The sequence below is a fragment of the Pleurodeles waltl genome, chromosome 4_1, assembly GCF_031143425.1.
Source record: "Pleurodeles waltl isolate 20211129_DDA chromosome 4_1, aPleWal1.hap1.20221129, whole genome shotgun sequence".
NCBI lineage: Eukaryota > Metazoa > Chordata > Amphibia > Caudata > Salamandridae > Pleurodeles > Pleurodeles waltl.
Genome location: NC_090442.1, coordinates 419,575,162 through 419,593,908, shown reverse-complemented (window position 1 = coordinate 419,593,908; position 18,747 = coordinate 419,575,162). Strand labels below are relative to the sequence as shown.

Genomic DNA, 18,747 nt, shown 5'->3' with positions numbered 1-18,747 from the left:
GCAAAGGTAACTGGGAAGACTCTGCTTGACTCTAAATAAATAACTTATACCCTCCTCCTGTTCCCGACTCCCAGTGACCCTGAGAATATAATTCAAAACACTTTATAGAATTCAAAGTGGCTAGGTCCAAGTGCTTCAGAAGGCACCTCACTAAATCAATGGCTGGGGCCTGATGTCAGATAATGTAATCTGATTATGTACATCAGATTCAACTAAAGAATACTGGGTCTCCAACTCAGAAAAACATTCAGGACAGACATAAGAAAAGTATCCAACTTACTAACTTCCCAAAAAGTCTTGAAGATCATCTTGTTCAAACAGACCTTTGTCTAACAATGAAGCAGTATTGGGACTACAACGCATGAAGTAACTGGGCCCATCAACAACTGGGACAGTCTTGGACACATCGGACCTCCCAAAATAACAATGATTAAATCGTAATGGCTCAGGAACTCAATGACAAATGTTTGCCAACCAGAAGGTATCTGATATACCACTCTTGACTGGACTCCAGTGTCAAAGTTAGATGTATTCTATTGACAAGGTTATGAGGAAACAGGGATACTGGTTGAGGCTTCTTAACATAAAGAAGGGAGTAACAATTTGACTATCTGCAGATCCCATTAGCCCAAAATATTCTCCCTTTTATCTTCCTTCTTTTTTGTGCAGGAGGCATGCTGGATGGTCGTGGAACTAAGATGGCACCTGCCGGAACACCCTTACCCATCAAGGAGCCGATGTTCCACTGTAGATGAAGCTGTGAGACGGACCTCTGCTGAGGAAAAATACCTGACCCCTTCAATCTCCAATAATTCTTCCAATAAAATATATGGTGCTGGGAGACCAATCTTAAGGCCAGAGAAATTTCTCTGCTGCTCAACACGCTCTAGACTTTGATAGGAAGACGCTGTTCTTTATCAAGGCTGATTAAAGACATATTTAGCCCATGGCGTGCATCCCGGTATAGCAGCGCAGAACTATTCTGACACCCATTATCAAGGCTATATTGGCAGTATCCAAACTAGTAAAAAGAAAATTACACACCCCTGGCCGCTCCCAGCATTTAATTAATTCATACATGTTTTAGAAAATGAGGGGTAACCAATTTCACCATCTTCAACAGGGTGGTTGTTGCAAAAGAGAAAACAATGCAGCTTTAATGGTGCAGAATGCAAGATTCCAAGAGAAAAAAATATTCTGCTTCAGTTAAGCCAATATTTGAGACAATGCCAGTGGGAACAGGTTAAAGTTTGAGTTTGCAACAAAGCCTGTAATATCAGACTCCCTCGTCAGATGAGTGCTAAAAATGGCCTGACCAAAGAGGGCAGGTAAATATATGTAAACTACCTTCTTATGACCAACAAAATCTGAAAAGCTTTCTGCTACAGTAAAAGAACAGCCTTTATCATAAGCAAGCTGAAGAGCAGAAGAGGCTCTGTCGGTTGCCATAGTATAATCTGCAAGGAGTGTAGCATGAAGGAAAGAATCACCAGGGTGCCCATAAAAAACACAGATGTCTAGCTGCAATGAGATATGTACCCTTCTAGCGTCCTGTAAACCGCTAGTCTTCTTGGTATTCGAGGCCATGCAAGTCAGTAAATTATGCACTTCAGTTATCAGTGTGATCCTCAACACATTGACATATGCGAAAATAGGAATCATTGCCTTCTTCATCAGCCTACTCAAACAAACCTAAAAATAAACCCATAGAGAAATGGCTATCCAAATTCCACAGTTGTTTAACAGCTTTAGTTTTTCTAGCATTGTTTCACAGTCAGCAAGGCAAATACAGTGAAGAACCTGATGCCACCATAGGTACCAGCACCAGTGCAATGACTGCGGGACTTGAAACAAGTCCAAACCAACATAACAACTTTTGCATCCAGAACACTTTCAACTTCAGCTTCCCACCTCTAGGGTGGTGATGGACAAGGGAGTGGTCACTCCCCTTTCCTTTGTCCATTCTCGCACCAGAGCAGGGACTGGGGTCCCTGAACCGGTGTAGACTGGATTATGCAAGGATGGCACCAAATGTGCCCTTCAAAGCATTTTGAGTGGCTTGGGGAGGCTACCGCTCCCAAGTTTGTAACACATATTTCCAAAGGGAGAGGGTGTAACACCCCTCTTCCAAAGGAAATCCTTTGTTCTGCCCTCCTCGGCTTGTGCTGCCCAAGCAACAAGAGGGCAGAAACCTGTCTGAGAGGTGGCAGCAGTTAGGGCTGCCTAGAAAACCTCAGAAGGCTGGAACTTCAATACTGGGGGTCCACTAAGGAGCCCACAGAGTGCATGGAATAATACAACCAATGCTTGCAAAAGCCTTGAGGTATGATTCCAACATGTTTGATACCAAAGATGCCTATGTTCAGAGTTACTATAATGGAGCTGGACATAGGTAGTGACCTATGTCCAGTACACGTGTAAAATGGCATGCCTGCACTCACTAAGTCTGGGAAAATGGTCCTGAAAGTTGTGGGGGCACCTCTGCTAGTGCAGGGGTGCCCCTCACACACTTCTGCACCCTGCCCTCAGGGCTGGAGGGCCTACTATAGGGGTGACTTATAAGTGACCTGGTGCAGTGTAAATGGTAGTGAAAGAGTGTATGCACCTTTTCACATAGGCTACAATGGCAGTCCTGCAGAAGCCTTTGCGTGGGCTCCCTATGGGTGGCAAAAGTTATGCTGCGCCCATAGAGATCTCCTGGAACCTCAATGTCCTGGGTACCTAGGTACCATATACTATGGACTTATAAGGGGGCACCAGTATGCCAATTGTGGGTGAAATACTGGGTTACCAGTATGCAACAACAACAGTTAGAGGAGAGAGAGCATAATCACTGAGGTCCTGGTTAGCAGGATCCCAGTGAACACAGTCAAGCACACTGACAGGCAGAAAATGGTGGTAATCGGAGGGTACTTTCCTACACAGCCCCCCTCCCAAAAAAACAAGGGACAATAAGCCTAACCGTGCCCAGATGAGTGTTCAATGTCTAATTGGAAATAGCTGGAGAATCCATCTGCATTGGAGTGGTTACTCCCAGGTCTATGGTCCTCCGTAAAGTCCATACCCTGTAGGGAAATGGACCACCTCAACAATTTGGGGTTTTCTCCTTTAATTTGGTTTTGCCATAAGAGAGGTTTGTGGTCTGTCTGAACAATGAAGTAAGTCCCAAAGAGGTATGGTCTCAACTTCAAGGCCCAGACAACAGCCAAGGCGTCCCTCTTTATGGCTGACCAACTCTTTTCTCTAGGGGTCAACCTTCTGCTGATAAAAGCAACTGGTTGATCCTGGCCCTCTGTATTGAGTTGCAATAAAATTGCCCCAACCCCTACCTCTGAAGCATCAGTCTGAACTATGAACTTCTTGGAGTAGTTTGGGTTTTTTAAGACAGGTGCAGAGCACATGGCCCGCTTTAGCTCCTCAATAGCTTTCTGACAGCTAGCTGTCCATAACACCTCTTTAGGCATCGTCTTTGAGGTTAGGTCATTAAGAGGGGCAACAATGGAGCCATAGTTCCTAATGAACCTCCTGTAGTACCCAGTGAGACCAAGAAAGGCTCTGACCTGGGTCTGTGTTGAAGGGGGAGACCAGTCCAAAATAGTCTGGATCTTCCCCTGCAGTGGTTCCATCTGTTCTCTACCTATCAGGTGTCTAAGATCAACCGCCTTCCCCTGCCCTATCTGGCACTTTGAAGCCTTGATAGTAAGGCCCGCCTTTTGCAGGGCCTCCAAAACTTTCCAAAGGTGGACCAGATAGTCATCCCAGGTGGAGCTAAAGACAGCAATATCATCTATATATGCTGCACTGAAAGCTTCCAGACCTTGGAGGACTGTATTCACCAACCTCTGAAAAGTGGCAGGTGCATTCTTCAAACCAAAGGGCAGTTTTTGGTTTAGCATTTTCTGATAATTTGATCTGCCAATACCCTGCAGTCAAATCAAAAGTGCTTAGATACTTGGCAGATGCCAGTGTATCTATTAGCTCATCTGCCCTGGGTAGATCGTGAGCATCAGTCTTGGTGACCGTGTTGAGCCCTCTGTAGTCTACAAAGAACCTCATTTCTCTTTTTCCATTTTGCACTGGCCCCAAAAACTCACAAGCGAGGATTGAAATTAAGTGAGAGAAGAAAGAGAAGAAAAGAAAGAGAAAAGAGAAGAAAGAAGAGGGACAAGAAGAAAGACTGAAGAAGAGAGACAGAACAAGAGAGAAGGGAGAGAGAGGAGAGTGTGGGAGAGAGAAGGAGAGAGATTTATTGATGAAAATACGATTCCCTTCGCAGGTGTCCAAATATTTGATGGGGCACATAAAAGGTCTGAGTAAACATTTACCTCAAATTCTATGACGGGATCCGGGGAATCGTCAGCGCAGTGAATGAACCTAAAAGGTAACAATTCACAGTGTCAACATGCAACACAACGGTCAGTTGCAGCTCCTCAAAACTATAACAGACGCTTCATTGACAATTATGCTGTTCTATTTTCAAGAAGTTAAGATACAAAGCCAGCGAAAACCTCGAACATATCAATCAGCAAAATAAGTAAATGATAGTTTAGGGGAGGCAGTCTATGACAGCATGCGTTCTTGAATCGAGTAAATATTACTTGACGTCAAAACTGATTAAAAAGGCTCTTAATATTTAAAAAGTGTATTTCCACCCAAGAAAAAAAAAAGTATTTCACGACAATTCTAGGTGGAGCGTTCGGCAATTCTGTTGAAACATTTTTTGTAAGGTTTGTTTGTCTATGTTGAATTCACAACTAAAAGGATGCCACAAAACTGTTTATATATGGTTATTCACAAATGCGGTACAGATTGTCAAAATGTAAAAACACTTCATGTAGCAAATAACATTGTTTTATTTCAGTGCGAAAGTTTTTTCTCAAATATCTCCGAAACCGCCGATTGAAAGGCCATCCGTTTAAAAGCTTTAGATTATGACTTTTACAATCATAAAAAGTACAAACAGAGTAAAATTAAATATCAACATCATCTCTGCAAGGACAATTACTCACACATAGTGTTGCGACTTCACACAATACACTTCATCGCTCAGTATCTGTGAATATTGTGAAGCTGAACTAAAACTTATAAAATTTCTGTTTTAAAAGTGTGATTAAAAAACTTGCAGTGAAGTGTTAATAAAATGTACAAAAATAAACTATCTTAATTTTTGTTTTCTTTTAGGATATTATGTGCAAGTCGATGAAACAGGTATTCGTATGTGGTATGACATCAGAGCTCTCCTTTACAATGTAAAACTCTTTCAGGTTTTCTGTCAAAGTTTCTCTCGCCTTATTAGTACATTTCTGCATACAATCCAGAGCTCTCACACGTACCCTCACTCCCAACATTGCTATTGATTTCTCCAAACAACCAATATTATTTATCTGTTTTGTGCATGCACTGCACACGCTGCATCATCTGAATTGTAAAATGGAATAGAAAGACGAAATAAAAACAAATATAATTTGCACCCACACGATGGGACGACCTTTTCAAGAAACTCAAAGACATGAACGATGGGCCAGAGATGAGGTGGAACATATTATTAAATAATAAATCAACTGCTACAGTCCACAAGGGTAGGGTTATATTGGGGAGCTGGCCCCTGACAATAAGCAGGGATGCTCTCTATTGCGTCTTAGCGACTGCCCTTGGAGAACACCAGATCTGCATTTCTGAGTTAGCACTAATCATAAACACAGTGGCTCAGGTGGACTAATACATCAAGTGCAGGGACCTGTGTCTGACCCAATGGTGTAAGATTCCAATCCCCGTGGGCCTACTCTGATTTTCATCCTTCTGAGGTTGATGACATGACTGCCAGTGTCTTGGATAACAACAGATGTAAAATATGAAGTATGAGACTAATCAACCGATGACTGCGATACTTTTTGAAAAAACATCGTGATGTTACTTCTGGTTGGCATGCTGATTTGAAGTTTTGTAAAGATAAAATCTGAAATACATGTATGAAAATAAGTATTTCTCGAGAAATGCTTAGATTTCTATTAATGCAGCTCAAAGCCTATTCAGCATCTACTTAACCCCAATGGAAAGAAGCTACTAAAATCGGACCGCGAGCCCAGATGGAGATAGGATAACACCAAACGCTCCAGTATGTTCTGGCATGCAAAATACCTTTTGGGCTGTGGCACCTGGAGTTGCTTTTGAACAGTGATAAATGTCAATAACAACTTGGGAATATCTCAGAAACTGCCGCAGTTTTGGGTTTTGTACCTTTAAAAATGAGGAACAAGCTCGGACATTCACACACTATCTCACTTTTGGAAAAAGCAGAAATGCAACAATATTGAGAGCTGTACTATGGAGGCATATGCAGTGCCTTTTTTCCTCTCAAACATATTTTCAAACTATTTTTATTACCGTTTTAAACATGTACAAGCAGTCGGCAATTGCAATAATAGAACATTGGGATCAATCGCATTACGTTTATCCATCTTCCCATGCTCCCTGCCTGGGGGTTACTCCCATCTCTGTGCCCTCTCACTCTGTCTTTTCCCCCTCCGCAGATTTCCCGGGGGGTCAGGTCTGGTCTTGTCCAAGTCTTTGGAGCATCACCATTATATGATACACCTCCCTGAACAAAGACGACAGTGTTCTCTCCAATCGTCCCAGATTTTGTGAGACTTTTTGTGACATCCCGTCGCACTGTAGACCACCGTTTCTGCCTCCATACACGAGTCCATGCCTGCGATCTATTGTTGCTTTGTTGGCAGTTGCTCATTACCCCTCACACATGGCAATGTCTCTTTTCGCTAAAATGAAGCCTAGGTTACAAAACAGTAGTTGTGCCCACGTGAGATCCATGTTGCATGGAATCCCCGGGAGGAGGTATTGCAGACTGTCTGGAATGGTCACTTCCAGGACTCTTTCTGACTTCCTGTTAATTGCTGTCCAGTATTTGGCCACTCCAGGACATTTCCAAAAGGTAAGTAAGAAGGGGCCTCTGCCCACCCTGCACCGTAAGCACTACGAGCCTGCTACCTTGTCCATTTTATACAACCGGCTTCTATTATAGTTAATTCTGTGAAGGATCTTTAGTTGAACTAAACTCAGTTTGGATTGAACAGTAATGCTGCCTCCCAGTCCACATACTCCATACACCCCAAATCTCTCTCCCAGGCTGCCCTAAGATTCCCTAGTGTGTCCGGTTTGTCATCCGGTATAATGTGCTAGATATCGGAGACCACCTTAGTGCTTATTTCTTCACAGAGGATCCAGCTTTCCAAAGGGCTGGCCTCGGGAACTGCGGCTCAGTCCAAATGTTCTGCCTGCAAGGTGTGTCTTAGTTGCAAATATTTGTATTGTTGGGAGGAATCCAATTTGTACTCACTTTTTAGGACTTCAAGTGAGTTCAATTTCCTAAACCCCAACCTCTGGCTAAGGCTTCACTCACTGTGGGGATAACAATAAGGTCCTATTGACAGCACCTCTTGAACCTCCCCACCTCTGGCAGCATGTGATGCTTCCACCGTGGAGTGCGTCGAGTCACCCGGTGGTACAACCCTAGAATACTAATGGCCCTGTCACATGCCTCCAGGGTGGCGTTGGTGGGATGTAACAGATGTCGCCTACTCTTTCTGCCGTACAGAAAATGCAGGTACCAGTGGTCCTCTATAACTAACTTCTCCAGTCTAGATGCCGGTCCAGTCTCAGGGCAAACCCTGATTTGTTGATGTGTTGGAGCTGTGTCACTAACAGTACACCCTGACATCAAGTAGCACAATGCTACCTTTGTACATTGACCGGGTAAGGGATTGTAAAGCTATTCAGGGGGAGCATCCATCCCAGAGGAGGCCTTGCATCGTTTTGTCTATTTTATTAAACTAGGACTCATGAATGCGAAATAGGGTGTTCTGCATAACATAGAGCAGCTAAGAAAGTGTGGCCATCTTGAAGATGGGAACCCACCCAGCACTGACAGAGGCTATCATTTCCAGCAGCCTACCTCCACCTGCTATTCCCAGATGGCTACTTGTATGTTTCTGTTTAGGAACTGAGTTTTATTAAATGTTATCTCAACACTTATGTATCGGAACCTGTACCTCCGCACCTTTAAATTACAGTAGGAGTCTCTCAGCGACTCCCAGGGGCCGATAGTATATAGTAAAGATGTTCCCCAGTTTATCTTTCAAAGGCTTTGAACACCGCAAGGGCCGTACAAGTGGTACCTTTCAAAGTCTTGGGACACCACAAGGACTGTAGGAACGGAGATCTGCGGATCCGGAAGGTACAACAGGATGTCGTCTATGTATAGTGACATGTTTTCGGTTAACCCATTGCCTCTGGGAACCAAGCCACGGCTGTCCTCACTCTCACCCAGCAGGCCAAGGAGTCTATGGACAAAGCAAAGAGAAGGGGCACTCCCAGCATGGTGCTGCGGCCAGGAAAAAAGGGGCTACAGGACTCCATTGACTAACCGCTGATTTAGGCACTTTGTAAAGGAGTGCAAACCATTTACAGAAATTGGGGCCAAATCCAAAGGCCTGCAACGTTTAGTGGAGGTACACCCAGTCCACGGATTCAAATGCTTTTTCCATGTCTAGTGACAAAATGGCTAGTGGCTCCTGTGTTTGGCCTACCACGTCCAGCCAGTTGTACAGTCTCTGTAGATTGTGTTGTCACCCTCCCCAGCATGAAACTCAGTTGGTCTTTGTGGAGATTATGTCTACCAAGCAGCAGGCCAGTATTTTAGTGATCATTTGTAGTTTTATATTAAGGAGTGAGTTAGGCCTATAGACACTACACATGTGTTTTGGTTTCCCGGGATTTGGTATTACAACTATGGTGGCATGGCAGAGATCCAGGGGCAATGTCCCTTCTGCAAAGGCTCTTTCAAGCATGGTGAGCATACGGGGACTAGTAGCTGCCAGAAGTCCTTTATATATTTCTGGTGGAAAGCCATTAGGCCCCGTTGAATTCCAAATGGGCATAATGGCTAGGGCATCTTTGAGCTCCTCCAGAGAAAGATTCCCTTCGAGGGCAGCTCTGTCTGCTACTCTTACAGTGGTAAGCACAGTTCAGCGAGAATGTCAACTATCCGTTGCATGTCTATGGACTGTCATCCCTTGTACAGCATACAAATGTACTGTGTGAATTCTTTCACTACACTGCTGTTAGTTGAGAAGATCTGTCTCTCGTCTGATCAGATTTCTCCCATCTCGAATCTTCCTCTCTTTGGCTTAGCCAAGCCAGCAGGTGGCCCGACTTATCTCCTACTTAGTTAAGTCTTTTTTGTTGCTCAATATAATGGGCTCTGGAGGTCACTGTGGCCACCATCCCATACTCCTCTTTCCTCAGTTCTAGGAGTCTCATGACGACTTCTGCTGTGGTTGAAAGGAAGCAGGCCGCCTTGTCTGGGATGTCTTTCTCTAATTTCACTATCTTCTATGCCTTTTTTCCCTAGGCTATACATTTTGCCCCTCAGGACTGTTTTATACCCAGGCCAGAGCGTTACTGAACTTGACCATACCAACATTTTCTGTAAAATACAACTTGGATGCCGCCATCAACCCCCAGTCACCACTGTTGTGTACACCAACTCCCAGGCACTAAGACTCCAGCTCTCACCAATCCTCCACCCTATTTCTTCACGTCCAAGGGTTAGTCTGAATGGAGGGTGGTTAGATATACCCCAGACTAGGTACTCCACCTCTTGTATCTCTACAGCTTCATCGTCTGTGACAAACACATGGTCCATTCAGGAAAAATAGTTATGGGCCCTGAGAAGTAGGAATACTGTCTATCTAGAGAGGCAACAGTCTCCAAAAATTTATCAGGCGTTTGACGTCAGTGAACTGAGCCAAATCAATGGCTTGTCATGTCAGCATTGGTGGCAGGGGGAGGGGTATGGCCTGTCCCTCTCCATATCAAGGACACTCTTAAAGACTACCTCCATGATATGCCCGGTCGCTGACGATTCAAGTAGTACTGGGCCTATCACTTCATATACTCTTTGCTGTAATCTAGTGGTACCCAGGTGCCTTGGATGCCAACATAGCATCCTGCTGGATCTTTCCATTTTCATGTTAGTTAAAACCGGGAATTTTTTCTCATTAGAACTGCCACCTCTCTTGGGGCCCTATGTATCAAAGCATTTTCCCATTGACACAGAATGGGTAAAACCCTTTGATACACCTGGCCCTAAAATCCCTTGGTGACGCCCGCATGGGCCACTAACACATAGGGCCACCTATGTATGCATCTGCAATGCCCTTCTAGGAGATGTCTCCCCTGTAGCAACACCAATACTAGTGCCGGGCGGAAGATATACTGGACCACCGCCTCTCTTAATTTTGCTGGCCATACTGTTAATGCTCCAGGAAAGGAGCCTCAGCAAGTCAGGATCTACATCAGGGTTCGTCATCGGAATGTGCATGTAAGACGGAGGCTAATAAGGTGTCTTGGATTGTGTCCTGATTCTGTGTATTGTGTCATTCTAGTGTGTGAACCTGTCTTCCTGCTTGTCACACGGTTCCTCCTGCTGGGGGCTCCCAGCCTCCAGTATGGGGGATCCTCCTGTCACTCCTCCCGCTTCAGTGTTCTTTGACAAGCTCCCTAGTCCAGCTCCTACCCTTCGAGTTTCAGTATCTGATGATTCTGAGGAACCCTCTATACATTGGTGTAATTTCTGCATGTATTGTTTGCACCTGCCGGATCACCCTCTGTCTCTCACAGTGACACTGCTGCAGTTCATCTGCGGCAGTTGCAGCAGGGGAGCGCAATGGCAGAGTTCCCTTTTGTCACAGCCCATTCCCATGCTGCCTCGGGGGTTTCAAAGGAAAATTATTTACTTCAATGAAGCACTCCAAAATTGGACAGAAATAGGAGGATGTGGGATAGGTTCATCATGTGCTGTTTCCATTTCACCCCTTCAAAGAATTTTCATTGGGCTTGGACTTGTCTGGTATACTCTGGGAAAAGCCTTATCTGGTGTGACTGCAACAGCAGCTCCCCTTTTCATATGCTCCCTTAAAATCGTATCTCTGTTGTGGAAGCTGAAACTATGAATAATCAGTGGTTGTGGGGGCGCCTCAGGGGAGGTTTTGGTGCAAGCGTCCGGTGCGCTCAATTCCAAACCACTGCAAGAGCGCCCTGCAAGATATTCATGTTTTGAGCCACTCTTCCAGGAATCTCCCTAGCAAGGATGTCTTCAGCATCTACAGTAATGCTAAATTCTGAAGCCTGTTCCGTTGGTACCTGTTCTCTGCGTCCTCGGCCCTCTATTCCAAAACCTTGTTGGATCCTATAAGTCGTTTTACTTCTGCCGGGAGTGCAGACATCTAATCCTCAAGTCAAGGCGCACCTTCCACTTCTGTCACTCTTAACCGCATTGTGCAGGTCCTATCTGAAGAGCTCAACATCAGCCTCATCTCACCTATCTTTGTTTCCACAGCCACTCTGTTGGAAGGTAGGTCATTAGTTGTGTGGCCTGCACAAGTAATGGGTCTGCACTTGACTATCACTGGGAACCAAACACCGTATGGTAGAACTTGACTCTCATAGGGTAGCACTGCAGAGCAGTCCAAGGCTTACCCAAAGGAGCTGGTGTGGGCTAGTAATTGTCATTCATGAGCACACAAGAATAACACCCAATAAATGATTGTCCAGTCTGTGCTTTTGCTTTTGATAAAGTAAAAATACATTTATTACACACACTATACTCAATACTATGCAACAATTTACAAATACAGACAAGTTGATGGACTTTTAGATGACTTGGCGTAATCATTCTAGTCTCCGCAGTGGGGAAATAACCCACAAGGCAAAACAGTTAGTTGTATCCCAATGGAATATTTGACTGTAACTTGGAGTGAGAACACCTAAATCTTGCAATAAAGCAAATCTACTTTAATCAGTGGTGGCTGTCAGCCTCACTACTCAAATAAGCATGAACAAGAACATGCAGACGCATGTTGGAATGATTTGGCTGTGATGATTACCCTAAGATTACTTTCAGATTACTCTTACATTACTCTTGACAAACAAGGGGCACTACCATCTTTCACCCCTACACGGTGCCTTGTCATATGACTTTCCCAAGTCATACCACTGGCCCCAATACTGGGACCACACATTTTCAAAATACATTTAGCCTAACACACAACCATTTCCACCACTGCTTTAAAAACACTTGCAATTACAGCTCTTCGGCCCTAGACAGTGCAGTTCCCCAAATGAAGAACAAAAGTTCCAACAGTATTGTGCATCAAAAATGCTTCTAAACCATGTGTGGGGGGGTGGGGGGGGGGAGTATCCTTCTTTCGTCCCACGCAACCTACAGTGGGGACTCAAAACTTTGTGTTGGGGAGAGGCTGCGCTGCTCCTGCAGCTCTCCCTATCCATTTACTTTCCATTGCTGGTGACCCCATCTTCCTGGAGTCACAAGATAGCGAGGGGTTAAAACCAATCCTGGTGCCCCGCAAGGCATTGTGGGGAAGGGTGCATACGAGATGAGCAGCTCTGCCGCTGCCTGGGGAGACCCACAATGCTGCTGGATTTGTTGTGCATCTCCTGGGGATGCCCGGTCCCACCTGGACACCCCCACACCAGGTATGTGGTCCCTTTTGGGAGTGGCGCAGGGAGCCTACCCCCAGACGGTCCCATTGGCTCCCCGCACAGGCAGCACCTCCAGGTGCTGCCAGAGGAGCCAGCCCTTCTGCGGCCGTGCGGGCCACCTAGGGTAGTGCAACGGCACTCTCCCTCCTCCTCTGAACCATTGGGGCCCCAGGATAGGGTCTGGGGCCCCTCCTCACCTTCACAGGGAGAGCAACGGTGCTTCCTGACTTCCTATCTTCACAGGGCCCCTCGGGCCATTTTCACTGTGGCATCGACTGTGCTCCCTGACTTTGCTTCTGGGTGGGGCCCTGGGACGATCTTCACTGGGAGCACAACGGCGCTCCCCAGCTTCCTCTACAAGGGCCGGCCCATCCCACAGCTGGCGGCCATCTTTGGGGGGAGGGGGGGCAGATAGGGTCCGGGGCCCTATTCCTGCATTTTCATGGGGAGTGCAATGGCACTTCCCGACTTTGCTTCGGAGTGACGGTCCTGCCCCTTTCTTCAGGGGAAGCGCGATGGTGCTCCCAGACTTTGCTTTGGGGGGACAGCCCACCTCTTTCTTTGTGGGTATAGCAACAGCACTCCCTGGCTTGTTTTCGTCCACATGGAGCCCCGGGATGGGGTCCAGGGCCCTTCTCATCAATGCGGCGAGGGTGCGCGGTGGCACCACCCCTCTTCTTCATGAGCGGCCCAGTCTCCACGGGGCCCCCTCCTTGGAAACAGGAGGAGTGCAATGGCACTCCCCTCAGCTCCCCTTCCTTTTGGGGGCAGCCCCCAGGCCCTGGCCCACCCCGGGGCACAGTCTGGAGTAGCGGCAGAGCCTTACGCACTTTGTCGCTCGCTCAGGAAAAGGTCAAAGGTCACAGACCTGCTTCTCCTCATATCTCGGGCCCCCAAGGGCTATTTTTGACATTCTTGGTGTAGTTACGCTCCAAGTCGCGAGCCCTTGCCACCAGGAAAACTTTTGTTAGGCCTCCTGGCCTAGAAGGTTCCCAGATTGTAGGGAGCCAGTCCAACTGCGCCAGCCTTTCCTCTGGGTTCCTTCCTTTTCTTCTGGGAAGCATGCTCTCTTTGCGCCAGCCCAGTCTTTCCCCCCAACTGATCCTCTGTGGGGTAAGGGGAGCCCGGCATGCGCTTTACTGGGACTGAAGTAATTCACGGGCAGAGTCCCTGCCCCAGTGGGGAGTCAGGGGTTCTTCTTTCCAGTTGTCCATGACGCCCGTTTTTGGTCCCAGTGTCCTGCAGTGAAGCACAGCCAAAAGAGAGAGAGCCCTCCCCTGTGCAAGACCTTTTAAATAGGGGTGGAAGTGACCAGCATCCCTGTACCTCTGGCTATCCAGATGTGCCACATCACTTCCTTGCCCCTCTCCCTCCTTCCAGCACAGTCTTCTGGGATAGCTCAAAATGGCATCATCCAGGAGTTAGGTGTCACATCTGCTCTGAGTATCAGCCCTTCCTCCCCGACATTCCTTCCAGGGCCTCTCCGGCCTGTTCCTGGCACGGAATGACAGCTGGCTGATTGATGCAAGGCCAGGCTCAGGCAGCTGGACAGAAGAGTATTTGGCCCTAATCCCAAGCTGAGTCAGAGAAAGATGACATTCCTGGATGACCCGTAACGCAGTTTATCTGTCCATCAACGTTTGTGTGGGGGCACTGGGCCCTTGGTTTTCCCCATCGAATTACCCTCTGACACTCAATGTGCAAAAGCAAGACCTCATCCCTTATCACTATTGTGTCCCCAGAAGAGAATAGGGAGTTCAAACATCTCGACCTTTAGGTAGCAGGGCTGGAGGATGAGGTCAGTTGCCTATTGCTCCCCTGCAGCCCTGCCCCATTGTCCACAGTTCACATGGATGGCAAGATCATCTGGGAGTGGTTGTTGCTGCTCTGTCCTAGCGTGCAACTCATGTGCTGTCCTGAATTTCGGATGCTTGTGGCCCCTCTACCAGTACAAGCGCCCTCTGTCAGTAGACCTCACCAGACCATGGGAGTTCTCATGTGCCTTGAGAACGGGGGCAGCCCTTAAATTCCAACATAGGGCTTGCGGTCTCCAGCCAGCGGCCATCATAAGAACCTGCATCACTGCATGGCCACTTGGGTCCAACTCGCCTTCGCTCCTCCCTAGCAGGCAGCGGGTAAAGTTTATGAGTCACTCCAAGCAGCAAAGCTACGTATACTTTATCTATGGCCCTGCTCGTCCTCGCCTGAAGTGTTGCTGCAGCCACTCCATGCAAACGGGCCTCTCTCAAATCAAGCGCCAAAATGACAGTGCAAAGGGAGGGGAGCATTTTTCTCCATGGCTCCTAGAATCAGAGAATGCATCTAAGAACTTCTTAGTTTAATCAAAAAGGCCATCAATGGTTGTTTTCAGCTGCAGAGAACAATCTTTCTTGGACCTAAAAATTAAGACCCAAAAGGATACACTAATATGTGAGGTCTATTACAAGCAAACAGACCACAACAATTTGTTTCCATCCCAGATCCTTTATAGAGAACCTTCCTTTCAGTCGCTTTCTACAACTGTGGAGGAATCATACAGAAAAGAGACTGAGTCATGTAGAAAAGATAAGCAAAAAAGCAGGCACAAAATATACCCCAAGACGTATTATTGAAAAAGAATGCTAAGTCAAAAGCCTAGATCTCATGATTTTAAAGACATGGATTATGCCGGTTGCATTTGAGGCATGGAAGATAGTGTCCTACAAATCAGTAAAATATATCAGGAACTGTTGGCAGATGATACTGAATTTCAGATGCAGACTGACTGTTTGCAGAGTAAATATTTCTACTGCAGAGGTTAAAGACACCTTTTTCTGTGTCAAAATGAGAACAAGCCAGTTTAGTTTATTAAAACACATTTATTTTGTGTACCTTTGGCCAAGGAAACCTTTCAAACAGTTTTGCGATTGAATATAATACCACAACAATTCTCTGTTTCTTGAACAGTTAATAAGCAGACAAAACCCAGGGTCATCCCATGACACCTTTCATTTGTCCTGATTAAATATGAACCACATGCTATATGACAAAAAGGAATGAATGAAGGAGGTGTTGCAAATAAATCACAAGCAAGATCGGACTTCAAAGAGTTAGAAGTGTTGTGCAGACTGACAGAATTACAAAGGAGTGAATGTCCTACTGGACTGGTGCAGGCAGATGTACTAATCAATCCAGGAGTGTTTTTTGTCCAGCAAAGGAACTCAAAAGGGAATTAACAGATGTATGAAAGAAAAAGGATTCTGTATTATGATACAAACCCAAAGACGTGTATTTTTTGACATTGGTAAAAACAGAAAGCAGTGATTGGTAGGGTGATTCGAAGTGCAGGAGCCACATATCATGTGAATCTTCCTCTACAGAGAATGGAGCACTCTATCCATAAAAATGGAAATTAGTGATAGAAGTGAGATTATCCTATGCAGAAGCCACACAGCGTGGATCTTCTGCTACAGAGAACGGAGTGTTCCCTATTATATCTGTTGATAAAAGCAGGGGCAGATCCTTTATTAGGGCTGTTGGGCCGCGCCCCAACTCAATTCTTATTTTCAATTTTTTTCCTTTTTTCAAACTAAGCAGTCACTACATTGAGAATCGCTGACAATATATCACGCACATAACAGATTGAGTGTTTTAAGCCTCTAAGCATTTGTGACCTATTCAAAGTGGCAGTAGTGTTTCGTACTGAGTTCATTGCTGAAACGTTCACCAGGGGCCTAAAGTTGGTCATATGCCAGCGCTCAGTCTAGGTTTTTATGGTGATAGGCTGTATTGGTCTCTTTACAGAAGCTAAGTTCACTGAAATGGGAGCATCTTACTACATCTGGCAGCTTGACTCAGTCCTCGCCCACTACCCAAGTCCTTTTCATGTGCCTTACAAACATGATTCTTAACTTGATTATAACCAGAAAGGTCAAGTAAGATGGGAAGGGACAGAGAACTTTTAAAGACATAGGACACTATCTCCCAAGTTCAGTATCCAGCACACAAAAGATATTCTATACCCTATAATCAGGCCTTGAAAAATCAAACAATTGTTACTAGGCCTGCATGTATAGTAATTTGAATATATTCGACCTAACTGTAATGACTTTACCCATAAATGGGTCCCAATTGTATGACCCTAGGCAAATATTTTACTTTACAGTCGCCTTTTTCTTCATTCTCACATGTGAGTGTACCTTCAAATACGTGAGGTCAGCATTTTAGCTGTACAAAAAAACGTCTTTGTTCGATTAAATGGACTAAACGTTTGCTCCATGTACAAAAATAACCTAGCCCACATATAGGGGACACATGATCCATTACTTGCCTCTTAGTTTACGAATAGCATAGCTACCAGGGCAGGAGTGTTTCTAGATTTACGTTTAAACACTCATTTTTCTAAATATACTACTACTGCATGGTGTGGTTGCACGCTGTCATTCATATAAAATTTCCTTGACATGTCCAAAGACCTTCCCTCTAACCTGCGGCTTTACTAATAAACTAGATTATGTATTAACAAATCTATGAAAATCGGGTTTCAGAAAACATTTATTCTTCGCATATCACCAAGTAGTGTTCTGATTTGTTTTCATCCTATTAAAATAATGTTTATATCACATAGAAGTACAAACACTGGCCTTTCACAACTACTGAAATATATTTTGCAATGTTTGTCCAGCTGACTTAGCTATTTAAATGTGTGTTAGGAAAAAACTGACAAAATCCTGGAACTCTGCAGTCAGAAGGAAAATTAATTGTAAGACAAACTGAGTTTCGACCTACGTCTCTGAACAGAAGCAAAGGCAATGAGAATAACATTTAAAGGCCTCCTTCACTTTCTGACTGAACAGAAAACCTGTTCTTTGTCAACTCGCCAGAAGGGTGGAGTAGGTCCTAAAAATAGCTGGACCTGATAAATTATGACTCGCCATAGCAAGTGGGTAAGTAGACTTCGAGGCGTGCTATAATCACCAGGCTTATACATGTCAATTAAAGTTAAACACATGAAAGAGAATCCAGAAGAAACCCTTCATAGTTTTTGTTTTTAGTCCATCCCCCAGGTCTATTTGTGGCATGCTTCATCATCAGGTCTCATCCTGGTCCCTTTAAACCAAAATGAGGTTGACAATGTTCCAGGAAGCACTTTAGATAGTTTCCTGCTGAGACTTCTATGCAGTAAAAATACCTTGGGAGTTCCCAGGTATCCCTTTAATAATGGCGGTCCATGGTATGGCTAAAAACAGTCATAGGGTGTTTGTGGAAATTAGCAGCCTCACACCCTGATGATAGTGTCAACATGTTTCAGTTTTTTTGATCGGCCAACTGGTGTCCTATGCTCTTGTAAATACAAGAATGTCTGCCCCAAATTCATTAATTCTATTTGTCAGTCTCCAGTCTTTTTCCTATTTTGCCAGGACACTCCAATTAAATTATAAAACAGCCATAGGGTATACTTTCCCTCTAAATCTTGAGTATGCATCTTTTACCCTATTGTGGAGTCATTTTAAGCATCATAAGAAAAGTGGGGCCTTCCCCTATATATGACAGCACATACAAGAAGAGAATGGGGTGCTAAAATAGGTACAAAAGGTGATATGGTACCCTTGATGACTGTGTGACTGTGTGATGGGGCATGCCCCCCCTCTTATGAAGCATAATATGATCCTTCCACTGTGAAGATTAGATTGCCCTTACTTAGCCCACCACGTTAATCAGCAGAGTAATCTGCTGTTTCTATGTCTGGGCTACTGGAGCAGTGCCATGAATAGTGGGTGAGCAATTACTTTTTCTAAGGGTGTAATTAGTGGGGAACAAACTATTCTTCCAGCAATAAAACCAATGGTTGTAAGGGTACCCACCCTCCCCATGGCCTTGATGTGGGACCTCACACCAAAATGTTCTTCTGCACATGGAAAAGCATGACTCTCTCCCTCCACTGCCCTTCCAACATAGGTCAGAGACCACAAACATCACTTTAAGTAACATCAGAGGGAGGTTCCACATGCCATAATCCCATGAGCATTTCCCCTGTGCTAAATACAGTTAGACACCTTACTTGCTCTTTGACATTTTGTAAACCATGTCCCCTCTGGGATCTCAAACTCCAGGTCTCTTTCTCACAGGAAAACGTATTTGTTTGGACTTGGTTTTGAGCTATTGGAGATTTCTATAGTGTCAAGTGTT

General features: G+C 45.2%; 1 protein-coding gene across 2 annotated transcripts in view; it reads right to left on the bottom strand.

Moving 5' to 3' along the window:
- The window catches only part of CDC123 (cell division cycle 123), a 161,242-nt gene that overhangs the window by 77,651 nt on the left and 64,844 nt on the right, over nt 1–18,747 (bottom strand). For both annotated transcript variants that reach the window (XM_069228667.1, XM_069228668.1), the window contains exon 7: nt 4,326–4,374. In XM_069228667.1, the coding sequence (XP_069084768.1) occupies nt 4,326–4,374 (49 nt within the window). The remainder of the gene's footprint in view (nt 1–4,325; nt 4,375–18,747) is intronic.